This window comes from Micropterus dolomieu, linkage group LG18, assembly GCF_021292245.1.
Source record: "Micropterus dolomieu isolate WLL.071019.BEF.003 ecotype Adirondacks linkage group LG18, ASM2129224v1, whole genome shotgun sequence".
Taxonomy (NCBI): domain Eukaryota; kingdom Metazoa; phylum Chordata; class Actinopteri; order Centrarchiformes; family Centrarchidae; genus Micropterus; species Micropterus dolomieu.
In genome coordinates this window covers 8,142,470-8,155,780 of record NC_060167.1, presented here as the reverse complement: position 1 = coordinate 8,155,780, position 13,311 = coordinate 8,142,470, and the positions used below count along the sequence as shown (strand labels likewise).

The 13,311-nt window shown below is 38.4% G+C and overlaps 1 protein-coding gene across 1 annotated transcript; it reads left to right on the top strand.

Annotated features, from left to right (window-relative positions):
- Nucleotides 1-3,809: 3,809 nt before the first annotated feature.
- Nucleotides 3,810-13,101, top strand: LOC123987277 (mucin-5AC-like). The gene is made up of 5 exons (XM_046076008.1): nucleotides 3,810-4,105; nucleotides 5,291-5,653; nucleotides 8,623-8,912; nucleotides 10,634-10,761; nucleotides 12,009-13,101. Exons 1-5 carry the CDS (start codon nucleotides 3,856-3,858, stop codon nucleotides 12,208-12,210), a joined length of 1,233 nt encoding a protein of 410 aa, XP_045931964.1. The 5' UTR covers nucleotides 3,810-3,855; the 3' UTR covers nucleotides 12,211-13,101.
- The last annotated feature ends 210 nt before the right edge of the window (nucleotides 13,102-13,311 follow it).

Below are 13,311 nucleotides of genomic sequence, written 5' to 3'. Positions count from 1 at the left end.
GCCATCATTGTTAATTAAAAACACATCACTAAGCCACACTGTGGCACTGAGTGAGATGTTCCTTCATCACACACACACACTGCAGTTTATTTTGACTCAAATAACACACACTGCATCCTGCTGCTGTAAATACTTACTAGAACATCAAATGTGGATTAATCCGCTGCTGAAAATAGTTCTGCTCTTAGATTTACGTTTGCTAAAAACTAAAGCATAACAGTAAACGTAATAATTATGACTGTAGGAAAAGAGGACAACAAATGGTTTATAAATTACATTATATGCACCAAGCATTAATCAAAATGCTACAAGTCTTCCAATATATATTTTTTTGGTTATTGTGCCTAGTATGTAATTAATGAAAACATAGTGTTCACACATTGGATTAAATTAAGAATAATAAATAAAAGACTATATTTTGTAATAAGTTGTGAAATATGTGTTGTAATAGCAATGGTAAGAATCATTAAGTTGTTGCATTGTCAGTTTTTCTCAGAGTACATTTTATTTATTATTTTTCATCTGAGAGCGTGTTGAACTGTTGTTGTTTGACTTTTATTTTGGTAAAAATGTAGGATCCCGTGTCTTCCTAGAGAATGCAGAGTATCAGGAAGTGTTTCTCTGTCTCATCCTCATGTCGCTGTTGGCAGAAATGACAGTCTGTTTTCTCTGCGTTGCCATTTTTGTCTCAAAGGTCTGGAGCGTCTTCACTCAGTCTGTATTTAGTTTGTGTTTCCTTTGCTCACAGCGACCAAATAATCTGCAAAATAGCTTTAAAGTTTCTTAATTGTTACAAGTTTACTGATTTGTTGAGTTTTAAGGTGCATCACGCTCATACCTCATCTTATTTAGCATTTATAACATTTAATAAAGTGTTTATAACACACAAATATATTCTTGTGTTTATCAATGTGCTTGTCAACAACTATAATTCCTCCTGTGAACCATCCAAAGCTGATTTATAAACAGATGAATTATTGATGATATGTACAAAATATGTCTTCCTAGTTTATTTGAATATTAAATAGCATAACAAACATTTAAGGAGATCAATGCAAAAATTAAAACAGTAAAAGTAGGAAGAATCCAGGGTTAATAAATGAAGGAGTAAAAGAAGAAAGAAGAAAGTCTGGAGGACTGGTCAGCATTGATTAGTGAGTATGTCATCAGACTGAGCCACAAAATCAAAGATCATTTGTTGACAAGATAATTACTCTCGCAGTTCGATCATGTAAATATAAAGTAAAAGCAAATAAAAATACAAATGCCTTAAACTTTATTTAAGTACCGAATTTGAGTAAATGTACTTCTACGACTGGAAAATCAGGCAACTGCCCTGGGGCTCCAGGCCCTCAGGGGCCCTCAGCTGTCTGGTAGTTATTTGATTAACTGTCAGTTTATTTGGTAATATCAACCACTAAAACACGATACAATTTGAATGGTAGGACCCTGAGGTGGCAATGATTACCTAATCTTTAGAGACTTCAAGGAAAGCCACGTCCAGGAGGTTGGGTTAAATGGATCAATACAACGCTGGAATTTGATCACAGTTTGTTTCCTGTCTCCAACCGACAACCAATTTTGGTTTCTTTTGACCATGACAATCCAAGGAAGGTTAAAATGATCTCTCTAATCTGGTGTAAATGGCCTCTTTCACTCCTCTTTCGAAACCATCTGTCCTTCCTGTCCAAAATTTGTACATAGTTGTCATTTAAAACAGTCTTCCTTGTCCTTCAGATGTAAACTGCTGAGTCTTGACCTAAGTAGTTGACCCTCCTGTGTTGAACTAGGAGTTTATTTAGTGGTGTTTAGTTTAGTAGGCCTGTGCATTACACACTGGACTGGACAGCATACACTAAATTCCATAGACTGTGAATCTTCACATACGTGACAGTGGTCTTTCCCAAACCCTAAGTAATTTCTGTGCATAAACATAACCAAGTTTTATAGGAAAAGTTTGATATTATTTAAAATCCGCTAATTCACTATCTTGCAGAGATTAAGATGAAGATTGATACCATTTCCAAGCCTGTCTGGTAAATATGAAGCAGCCGGTTAACTTAGCATAATGACTAAAACTGCTAGACTTGCTCCATCCAGTGGTAACAAATTCTGCGTCTTTATATCCAATTTCTGTTCCAAACAAACTGTAACTGTTCTGGGCCAAGAAATAGTCAAATAAAGACCTGAGTGTGGAATCTATCTTCTCATTTAACTCTCTGCAAGCAAGCGAATGAGCGTATTTCACAAAATGTCAAACTTTTCCTTTAAACCATAGCTGTGCCTGATTTTTCTTTTTGTGGTTTTGTAGGGCACTTCACTGACAATACTGAAAATACTGCTGGGCCACAGCTCATTTTTGCCCTGGCGGTTAATCAGACTGCAGCCAATGGAAATCTCTCAATCGACCTTTGACATAAGGCAGGTTTTAGGGAACTGAAAGCTGAGACTTACTGACACAGTGACTTGGTAATTTAACGTTAATTTCAGTTCTGGTTTGCAGTGGTTTGTTATTGTGTGTGTGGTTTCTATAGATGTCTGTAAAGAGTTCATAATTCACTTTAAAATAATTACTTTATACAGACATAGTACATTGGACAGACAACTCTCTCCTACATGCAGTGGTGGAAGAAGTACTCAAATATTTTATTCAAGTAATACTACAATGTAAACATAGTTCTGCATTCAAAATCTTACTCAAAGTATTAGCCTCAAAATATACATATATATATATATATATGTATCAAAAGTAAAAGTACTCATTATGTAGAATGCCACATATCACAATCATATAACTGGATTATAATTATTAAAGCATCACTTTAATGTTGCAGTTGATAAAAGTGGAGCACATTTTAATTACTTTATATATTGAATCAGAATCAGAAGGAGCTTTAATGCCAAGTAGTGTTTTACACATACAAGGAATTTGCTTTGCTGATAAGGTGCTACAGGTAGACAAACATACAGTCAACATAAATAAATAAATGTGGAAATATATAAATATGGAATTGAAGAACAACGTTGAAGATATATACATGTGCATTATTCTGGTATTGCTGTGTAGCTTAACCCATAATAAATCAATCATAATTTATTTTTTGATTTATATTTCGTATTAGTATTCTGAATCTGCAAAGTAACATAAATAATGTTGACAAATAAATTAAGCTGTAAACTGTAAGGTAAGTTTGTTCATGGCTACAAAAGTTTGTATTTCATGAATTTCAGCATGTGTCTGACACACACACACAGAACTGCTAAATTGTCTTATTATTATGTTCAAATGTTTGTGACCTCTAGGCTTCCCTGTGGCCCATGAGGCCTGCACTCCAGGAGCCGTATGTCTGTCACCACTGTAATGGTGCAAGACAAAGAAGCACAAACACACACTATCATACTATTCAGTTGGTGCACATTTTGTTAAATTTTATTATTATGTTCACTTCTATGTCACTACTATGACTGATCCAAGTAACTAAGATACTTGGATCCCCCCTGCACACACACACACACACACACACACACACACACACACACATTATCTTTTAACATAAGTGGTGTTGAATAATTGTTGGATAAAAAGCTTCCAAAATCACGTTTATTGCTGTATTCCATGATGTTAAATTGGTGTGGAGTGAATTGTAACACTTTATTCCTTGTGTTTGAGACTAAATGCATTTTCTGTCTGTGTTGCAGCGATAACAGTTACACCATTTAATAGCAGAGAAATGAAACTAGTTTTATCACATTTTGAACGCTTAAAATAGCTGTGATTGAGCAGCAACGCTGGTGAGAGAGAAAAGGAGAGCGTCACTGACTCAGACAGACACGGAGGAGGTTCTTCGCACAGAAATGAAACTGTCGAAACCAGGAAATGAAAGTGTACGAGGTGAAGTGCAGCCTGTTCAGAGCGGAGAAAGACGCTTCACTGCAGAGACTCTGGCCAGCAGGGTGAAGATGAAGATGAAGATGCTTTATGTTCTAATGGTGATGCCGGTGATGTCAGCATTGGTCGTCACGGATTATGCCACTAGGTCTGCAACTAAAAAACCTCTTCCTACAACTACTACTGTCAGGACTACATCATGGACGACGACAACAGGTGAGGAGTTTGAAAAGATTTTTCATTATCTCAAATGACTTGTTAAATGCAGATTAAAAACAAAACTACGTTTAAACCGCATGATATCCATTTAGAAGACACTTTTATCCACACTGTGCAACAGTAGGATAAGTGAATATTAGTCCAATGGTCTGAAGTGTAGCCTCTGTGTGTGTGTGTGTGTGTGTGTGTGTGTGTGTGTGTGTGTGTGTGTATGTGTGTGTGTGTGTGTGTTGGTAAAAACAGGATTCAAATGGTCCTCTAGAGGGCTGTTTCCCAAAACCAGGATAGCGGAATGAGCCGAAATTTTTCCAAATATCCTGGCTGAATTAATCTGTGACTCGGTTTCACGAAAGCAGTAGAGTAGCACAAGTTACCTGTTAGATAGTTAATTATCTGTTTAACATGTAAGTATGGAAAATCTGTGATTCTGTGTAATTTAGTTAGACTTTAGATAATCGAACCCTTATAATTAATAACTAATAATCTGTATTTTACTTGTATTTAACATATCCTATTAAAAGATGAAAACCAACCATTAATTGATCTATTATCTAGTCTTGTCTGTGTATCAAAGCCTGATATAACTTCTTCCTCTGTGCTCCACTGTTGTCCAAAAACTAAAAACACATCAGTGAGCCACACTGTGGCCCAGGGTGACATGTTCCTTCATCACCATGAACACACATCACAGTTTATTTTAACTCCATCACACAAACACACACGCACACACACACACACGCACACACACACACACACACACACACACACACACACACACACGGTCCTGCTGCTGGAAATATTCACCGGAGCACCAAATGTGGATCCGTTGCTGAAAATAGTCCCCAATGAATGCTTTATTTCCTCCTAGTAATGTCAGATGAACACTTCTGTAACCATCTGTTTTGGAAAATTAATGAGGCTTTTAAAAAAGTAAACTGTATTTGTGAGCCCTTTTTTTCTATAGGAACTAACAGACATGGCTGTGTGCTAAAGACTGAGTCGGGAAGAAAAAAAAGTATTGTCAAGACAAACCAAGGATAAAAGCAAACGTTTCCTACAATATTGTAACGAAACAGTTAACTCCAATTATCACAGTACATATATCAACAAAATTGACCGTTTTCGAGAGTTTACATTATGCTGACAACGTGTTTGTGTATCTCTTCCTCTTTCTCTCTCCAGGACATTCTGGACTAAATTTAATCGGGAAGATGTTCACTTTGTCTGAGTATAGAGGAGCAATATCTTTCTATCCCCCCAGTTATTTTTCTCCTACCAGTCCCCCCTGGTCGTCCACTCCTTTCTGGAGAACTACCCGTCCCTGGAGAACTACCCGTCCCTGGACCACCACCACCCGTCCCTGGACCACCACCACCACCCGTCCCTGGACCACCACCACCCGTTCCTGGACCACCACCACACGTCCCTGGACCACCACCACCCGTCCCTGGACCAACACCACCACCCGTCCCTGGACCACCACCACCCGTCCCTGGACCACCACCACCCGTCCCTGGACCACCACCACCACCTCCCCTACTACAGGTGAATTCACAAACTAAACAGAAACAGTGTCGAGATGTGAAATCCAAAATGTTATTTTACTCTACAGACCAGCCCTCTGGTATTTTTTTCCTGTTGCTGTTAGATGATGAACAGGAACAGAATCCAGAACATTGTTCCCACATTAAATTAATTTTACATGCTTGTTTGTGAAATCTAGTGTTAATTTTAATTTTTTTAATTTTAATTTAAAAAAAAATACTAATAAAAAATAAAATAAAATCTTGCCTCCTCATTATATTGACAAAAAGAAAGAGAGACTTTATTAACGTTTTTATTTTATGAATTACATTTTAATGTCGTCATTTTTCGTCAACAATATTGCATGTTAATATAGTCACAGTCAGTGTTTAAGTACATTGTCGCCGTCTCGTCATCGTCTCGTTTTAGTCACGAAAAAAGGTTGTTGACAAATATGTTTCGTTTAGTTTCGTCTGACAAAAGTAACTCTAGAATCAATCAGTTCTCTTGTTATGCAGATTAAAGGTTCAGTGTGTTAGTTTTAGTGGCATCTAGTGGTGAGGGTTGTGAATTGCAAACAACGGCTCAGTGACCTCTCACCGCTCACTTTCCAAGCCCGTAGGAGAAGCTACGGTGTCTGACACGCTCTGTCGGCTCTTGTGCTAAATAATACGTGTGGTCCTCCATTTGCTACTTCCGTGTAAGGCGACCTGTGGTGTATGTAGATACAAATGGCTCATTATGTAAGGTCTTTATACACCACTGAAAACAGTTGTGTATATTATATTGCATTTACGTCAATAGATCCCTGAAATATGTAAGCTGCAATAAGTGATTTCTGACCACAAGGGAGCAGAAAGACTTTAGTGGTAATTTAACACAACATAACTGTTTCTTTCCGGCTAGCTAAATGTTCAGTTTAACTTTACCGGTGTATTTACCTTGGCTTTATGGTGTTTAATGTGTGACAGAAAGTCACAATCGTTATCTTGGATCAGCTTCTTCACTGGGCAGGTAGTGCACATTTAACAAAATGTTCACTATCACTGCAAAATGTTCATATTGAACGATACATTTGTAAATAATATAATAATATAAATATATAGTCCAATACTTTTGCTTGTTTTCCCACAATATATGCACCTAGCAACAACATAGTTCCCAGGACCATATATAGCTATGTTCAGACAAATAAAACACTTGTTTAAGTATGTATGTAAAGACTGGTTAAATAATGAAAAGTTAAAGCTGACTTGAAGCATGACAGAAGATGTTAACCTATTTCCATTGTCTATATCTATCTGTTGTGTACAGTCCCCTCCAAAAGTATTGGAACAGTAAGGCAAATTCCTTTTTGTTTTTGTTGTTCACTGAAGACATTTGAGTTTAAGATCTAAGATGAGTATGAGACAAGAGATCAGAATTTCAGCTCTCATTTCCTGGTATTCATATCTAGATGTGTTAAACAACACAGGACATACCACCCTTTGTTTGAACCCACCCATTTTTCAAGTGAGCAAAACTTTTGGAACATGTGACTGACAGATGTTTCTCATTGCCCAGGTGTTGCCTTTTAGCTTGATTGTCCGAACATTAAATAGCTCTGCATGACTAGTCCAAGTTTTCATCCTTGGTTCAAACCTCTAAAGACTGCATTTCCTGTTAAAGAGGATAAACCAACATGAATACCAGAGAGCTGTCTAGGGGAGAAAAGCAAGCCATTGTCAAGCTGAGAAAATAAGGAAAATCATCCAAAACATTGGAATGTCCTGGAAAAGAAACTACTAGTGTACTGAGCAACAGACGTCGAACAGGTCGGCCAAGAAAGACAACAGTAGTTGATGTAAGAAATATCGTGAGAGCTGTGAAGAAAACCCCCAAAACATCAGTAATTGACATCACCAACGACCTCCACAGTGCAGGGGTGAAGGTATCACAATCCACTGTTGGAAGAAGACTCAGAGAGCAGAAATATAGAGGCCACAGCACAAGATGCAAACCACTCATCAGCAGGAAGAATCGGAAGGCCAGATTGAAATTTACAAAGATGAGCTGCAAAAGTACTGGAACACAATCTTATGGACTGATGAGACCAAGATTAATCTCTAGCAAAGTGATGGAAAGGCCAAAGTGTGGAGAAAGAAAGGAACTGCTTATGATCCGAAGCATACAAGCTCATCTGTGAAGCATGGTGGAGGTAATGTCATGGCTTGGGCGTGCATGGCTGCTTCAGGAACAGGCTCATTAATATTTATTGATGATGTAACTGATGATGGTGGCAGCAGAATGAATTCAGAAGTTTACAGAAATATTTTGTCTGCCAATTTACAGAGAAATGCATTGAAACTAATCAGGAGGAAGTTTATCATGCAGCAGGACAATGACCCAAAGCACACTGCCAACAAAACAAAGGACTTCATCAGGGGAAAAAAGTGGAAGGTTTGAGACTTGCCAAGTCAATCAGCTGACCTCAACCCAATAGAGCTGCATTTCACCTCCTTAAGAGGAGACTGAAGGGAGAAACACCCAAAATAAACAAGAACTGAAAGAAGCTGCGGTAAAAACCTGGAATAGCATCACAAATGAAGAATGCAACAGTTTGGTGATGTCGATGGGTCGCAGGCTTGAGGCAGTTATTGCAAGCAAGGGTTATACCACCAAATATTAAATGTTATTTACTTTAAGATTATTTCCTTGTTATGTCCTGAGTTGTTTAACACATCTTGATGTCAATACCAAGAAATGAAAGATAAAATTCTGAACTCTTGTCTCAGACTCATCTTTTGAACTTAAACCCAAATGTCTTCAGTGAATGACAAAAACAAAGGAATTTGCCTTACCGGTCCAATACTTTTGGAGGGGACACTATTTTAAGCTGTTTGCTTTTTATTAATACTAAAACAACTAAACAGATCATGTGTGGGTTTTTTAAAATTTTTTTTACTGTCAACTATATTTGTCAATCAACACGGCCCATATGACCCCTGCAGGTGTCTCCGTGTGTCTGCGATACCTGACTGATAGCGACTACAACACAATCTTCACGCTCAGTCCATCCAGCGGAAACCGTATGCAGCTGGTGGCCAATTCTCCTGGTGGGTATAGACTGAACTTCGGATACCAATCCTACTACTTGGACTTGCATCCTAACATAAGGTTCTGGTCAAACATGGGACTGGACATCTGGACCAGAATCTGCCTCACCGTGGACACAGTGAAGAGTGTGGCCCAGATGTTCAACGGCTCAAGCATTAGCATCAGGAAGATGCTGCCAGTTAAGGTGAGGACAGAGTAGCACATACTGAAACATATTTGACTTGCTTTGCATTGAGATGTGGGTAGTAGCGGGTCTGCGGGGTAGAACCAGGCTAACTTTTGTAGATTTGCAGTCTTTGGACCAGATGCCTAAGGACTGTTTTCAGTCTGAAAAATGAAATAAATAAAGTTTATCACAGCGCCTCTACCACCTGCTGCTGTTTGATTAGAAATTGAACATTAGCTACACCTGCCGCCTCATAGCCGGCATTACGGTCTCAGTGAAATATAATCCGTTAAATAAACCACAAACCACTGTGAATGAGTCAGTTTGAAGTTGTGGACGAGATCTTCTCGTATCACATCAGTCTTTAAAAGCAATATTTTCCTCCTTGTGGTGTGGAGCAAGAGAGATAAAAAAAAAAAAACAACCACTGTAGGAGCCAGGTAGAGTCTGTGTTAACACCATTTATATTAAAAAAAGTTTTTAACGATAATTGAGTCACATGGTTTTGGAGTGGTAGCAATAGGGATATCCCATGTCCACCAGTTAATTTTGTAAATAAAAGGAGAGGGGAAGTCTTATTTTTAGCTGATAATTGTTTTTCACTGTTGATCGCCAAATAGACAGGCATAAAAAATGTATGCTTTTTTGGTTGCCTTGTATCCATCACAACGATTGTGGGTTTTCTTGCAAATCTATAAAACACAGCCACTGGATCTGAGTCATATATACTGTAGCTCGCGCGTCAGGTGGGTGAATCTCCCCCACTTAGTCTACCTGCGACAAATATTAAGTTTCTCTAACTCTCCTTTCATGTGTGAATAAAACTGAAAGGAACAATAACAGAAACATACTGTATGAATGACAAAAGCCGTCACTTTAATAACAGTTAGATAAAGCCTGCAATGTTTTGTATTCAGTGTCTGAAAAGGGCTTTAAAAAGTTGACACATAGGGTCAAAGGGAAGGTCAATTAAGAGCAACTGGACTTGGTTGAAGACGTTTCATCTCTCATTGAAGGGGTTTCCTCAGTTCTGACTGACTGGTACGAAATCCCAGCCATTAAACAACTGGAATCTATACCAAGGTGATGGATACTGCTTGGTTCATTAGTGCTGCTCGCTGTTACAACAGTCATTGGATTCACGTGAGGCTAAATCTGAATGACAGTCGTTGTCATTGTGACATGAGGCAAAGGACAGTCTTGTAGGTGGGGGATACGTCATGTTGTAGACCACCTCCCTTGTTGAGAGAAAGTTTTTCTACTTTGGTGTCGATGGCTTCTTCTTTGGCTTCTTCCACTCCTCATTCAAACAATCTGTCCTTCCTGTCCAAAATCTAGAGTCTTGACCTGAGGAGTTGATCCTTCTGTGTTGAGCCATGCATTTGTATAGGAGTTGATTACTTTCCCCAATATATACAGTAGGGTCTGTGCATTTATCCCCATGATAACGACCCCAAAGAGGTTAAATAACTGGGACTCCCTGCCAGTTAGTCAGAACTAAAGAAGCCCCTTGGATGAGTTGTAAAACGTCTTTTAGTATCTTCAAACACGTCCAGGTTCCCTTAATTGAACCTTCCTTGGTTAACTATGAACTGGATGACTGAGAATCTCCACAGATATTTGACTACAGGACTACAAATTGTTTTACCACCTGTTGGATTTTGTATGTAGTCATCTTCAATCACCATCATTTTGTCTAATGTTAACTATCTGATTTTTGTGTCCGTGTGTGTGTTCAGTATGTCTGGGTAGGTGAGCCCGTGATTGAGTTTCCAGGTTTTGATGGTCAGCTGACAGACGTCCAGGTGTGGAATTATCCTCTCCACTACAAAGAAATCTTCAACTACATGACTGGCGGTGTCTACGTGTATGTGATCACCTTTCATGTCAATTAAAGAGGTGGTATTATGCTCATTTTCAGGTTCAAAATCTTATTTAGAGGTTGTACCGGAACAGGTTTACATGGTTTAATTTTCAAAAATCACCATATTCTTTTCATATTGCACATTGCTGCAGCTCCTCTTTTCACCCTGTGTGTTGAAGGCTTCGTTTTAGCTGTGGAGTGATACATCTTGTCTCTAAATGATTTTTGTTGGGAGTTGCACATGCGCAGTTCCTAGCTAAGGACTATTAGCCAATCAGAAGCAGAGAAAGGTGGGTCAGTGAGAAGCCAGTTAACAACTTTGATTCAGCTGTACCAGCTTGGCAGCATGGACTGGAGCAAGAGTTTCAGAGTGATGAGTTATTTATTATTTACTTTGTCCATTGACTGCCTGGAGGGTAGCTAGTGTTTGGAAGGGAGAGGAGGTGTGTGCTGCAGCTCACTGTTTTTCCACCAGTGTTTTTGAGGGCGTGTCGTGGAAATTATATTCCTGGTGAGGGGTTGAGCAAAGAATTAACAACCAACCGTTGTCTTTGAAGAATTTATTTAACAAAAGAGAATAAACAGAAGTACTAAAACACATCTACAGCTGGTCCAGAGACCTGCTGCCTAGGGCGGCATCAGGCGTCTGGCCCCGAGATGCATCATCATTTACAGTCTAGGTTTCTGTGTTTTAGGGAACAGAGATCCTCTCTCAGCCTTAAATGAACATTCCATGAGAGGAGAGGAACAACAAGAGAGGAAAACACCAAAACAATCTCACAGCTCTGACCTAAACCCTAGTAAATATGGACAGACCAACATAAGGAGTATAGGAGAGGAAAGGTTAAGGATAAAAACACAATACATATCTATAACAATAATAGTAATGATAATATTTAAAGATCATACATAAAATATTAAATGTAAGAGGACACAATTTTCTGCCATAACATGTTGGACTAGCCGCTTGGCGAGTGTTATATGAGGCGCATTTAGAAAGCGACTGGACTACAAACAAGCTGTTTTCAAGCAGTTCAGAGCAGAGTTTTCTGTGGGAGATGGGAACACCTTGGGCTTTTTCACTTTGCAAACCTATTACATGCACAAAAAAGGTATATAACTCAATAAAGGAGAGGGAAAAGCCAGAAAGCATAAAACCACCTCTTTAAATATTGTACAATTTATCAACTTCGTGGACTTGTTTTACATCCACCTTTCGAAAATGTGTTTATTTCTTTTTATTTTTTTAGGCCGTACAGTGGCTCTGTCCTCACCTGGTCATCCATCAACTACTCTCCCAAAGGAGACTTTGTATTGGAGGATACCTATGAGTTGCAGAGAAGACAGCCAGTCATCAGCAGGGGGAGAGAGCATCTACCAAAAGGAGAGAAGAAGTCCAGGAAGTTTTTCAACGTGGTGGAGAAGGATGAGAGAAAGACTGAACAGCTTTAATGAAACACACAGGGGTATGAAATGTGTACGAAAAGCTGTATCCTCTGTTCTTAATTTCATAATAAAACAAATCACATTAATCAATCATCATAAATGAAATTCGAACATTACTGTATGATTAAAGTATGTGATTATATTTACAAGACGACAAACTAGTCTCAGAAACAGAATTCATTTTTACTAACATCATTGACTTTGTATTGTATTTCTTTACTTAATTTTGTATGTCATTAAACAGATTGCTGACAGAATATTGTTATTGATTGTACATTTTATATAACATGCAGCTCGGTGGTCAGAGTCCTGCCTTAAAGGAACTGTTCAACATTTTGGAAAATGTGCCGATACTGTATTTGGATCCTTTCTCAGAGTGAGATGTCAAATACCGAATCCCTTAACTGATTTCATTTGTTTGGCTCAGTTTAAAGATACTGTAAGTGTTCACTGACTGTTTTTTGTTCACTACAAGTAGTACTAGTACAAAACTAGCCCATACATGTGCCGTTTATAAGGTTCTTAGGACAGCTTACAGCAATTTATGATATGAGTCTGTGGAAGCATGTTGCATTTAACAGTAATAATTATTATTTTTCTGAAAGCAGTTATTGTTATTTTTTTTTTGATTTGGTTCACTGTCACCCCTCTCATATGTAGCGTCATTTTAGGCTGCAGATGGACACAGTTACTTTATTGAGACCAAAAAAAGAACTAAAAGAGAGTGAATTGGACATTCATCATGTGACACCAACTTGACTCCAAATTAATGATAATGTTGCTCCGTAACAGCTGGATATTTCAATGAGCAACTAAGCAAGTTCACCATTTCAACTTAAAAAGTGATTATATGCCAATGTTGTGTTCAAAGTGCTCAATTAAATCAGTTATTCCAGAGCTGAGTTCAGCAATACATTTATTCCAACATAAACTGTGGTGCCTTGAACAGCCTGTTGTCTACGCCAGCACACTGCACTTTACTGCCTTTTTAATACGGCTGTGTTTGTATACTTGTTGCAGCTGATTGGGCAACACCTTAGACACACCCATCAAATGAGAGAAGCCAATTGAGTAATTGCAAACCATTTCCTCGAAACGCCACCAGGA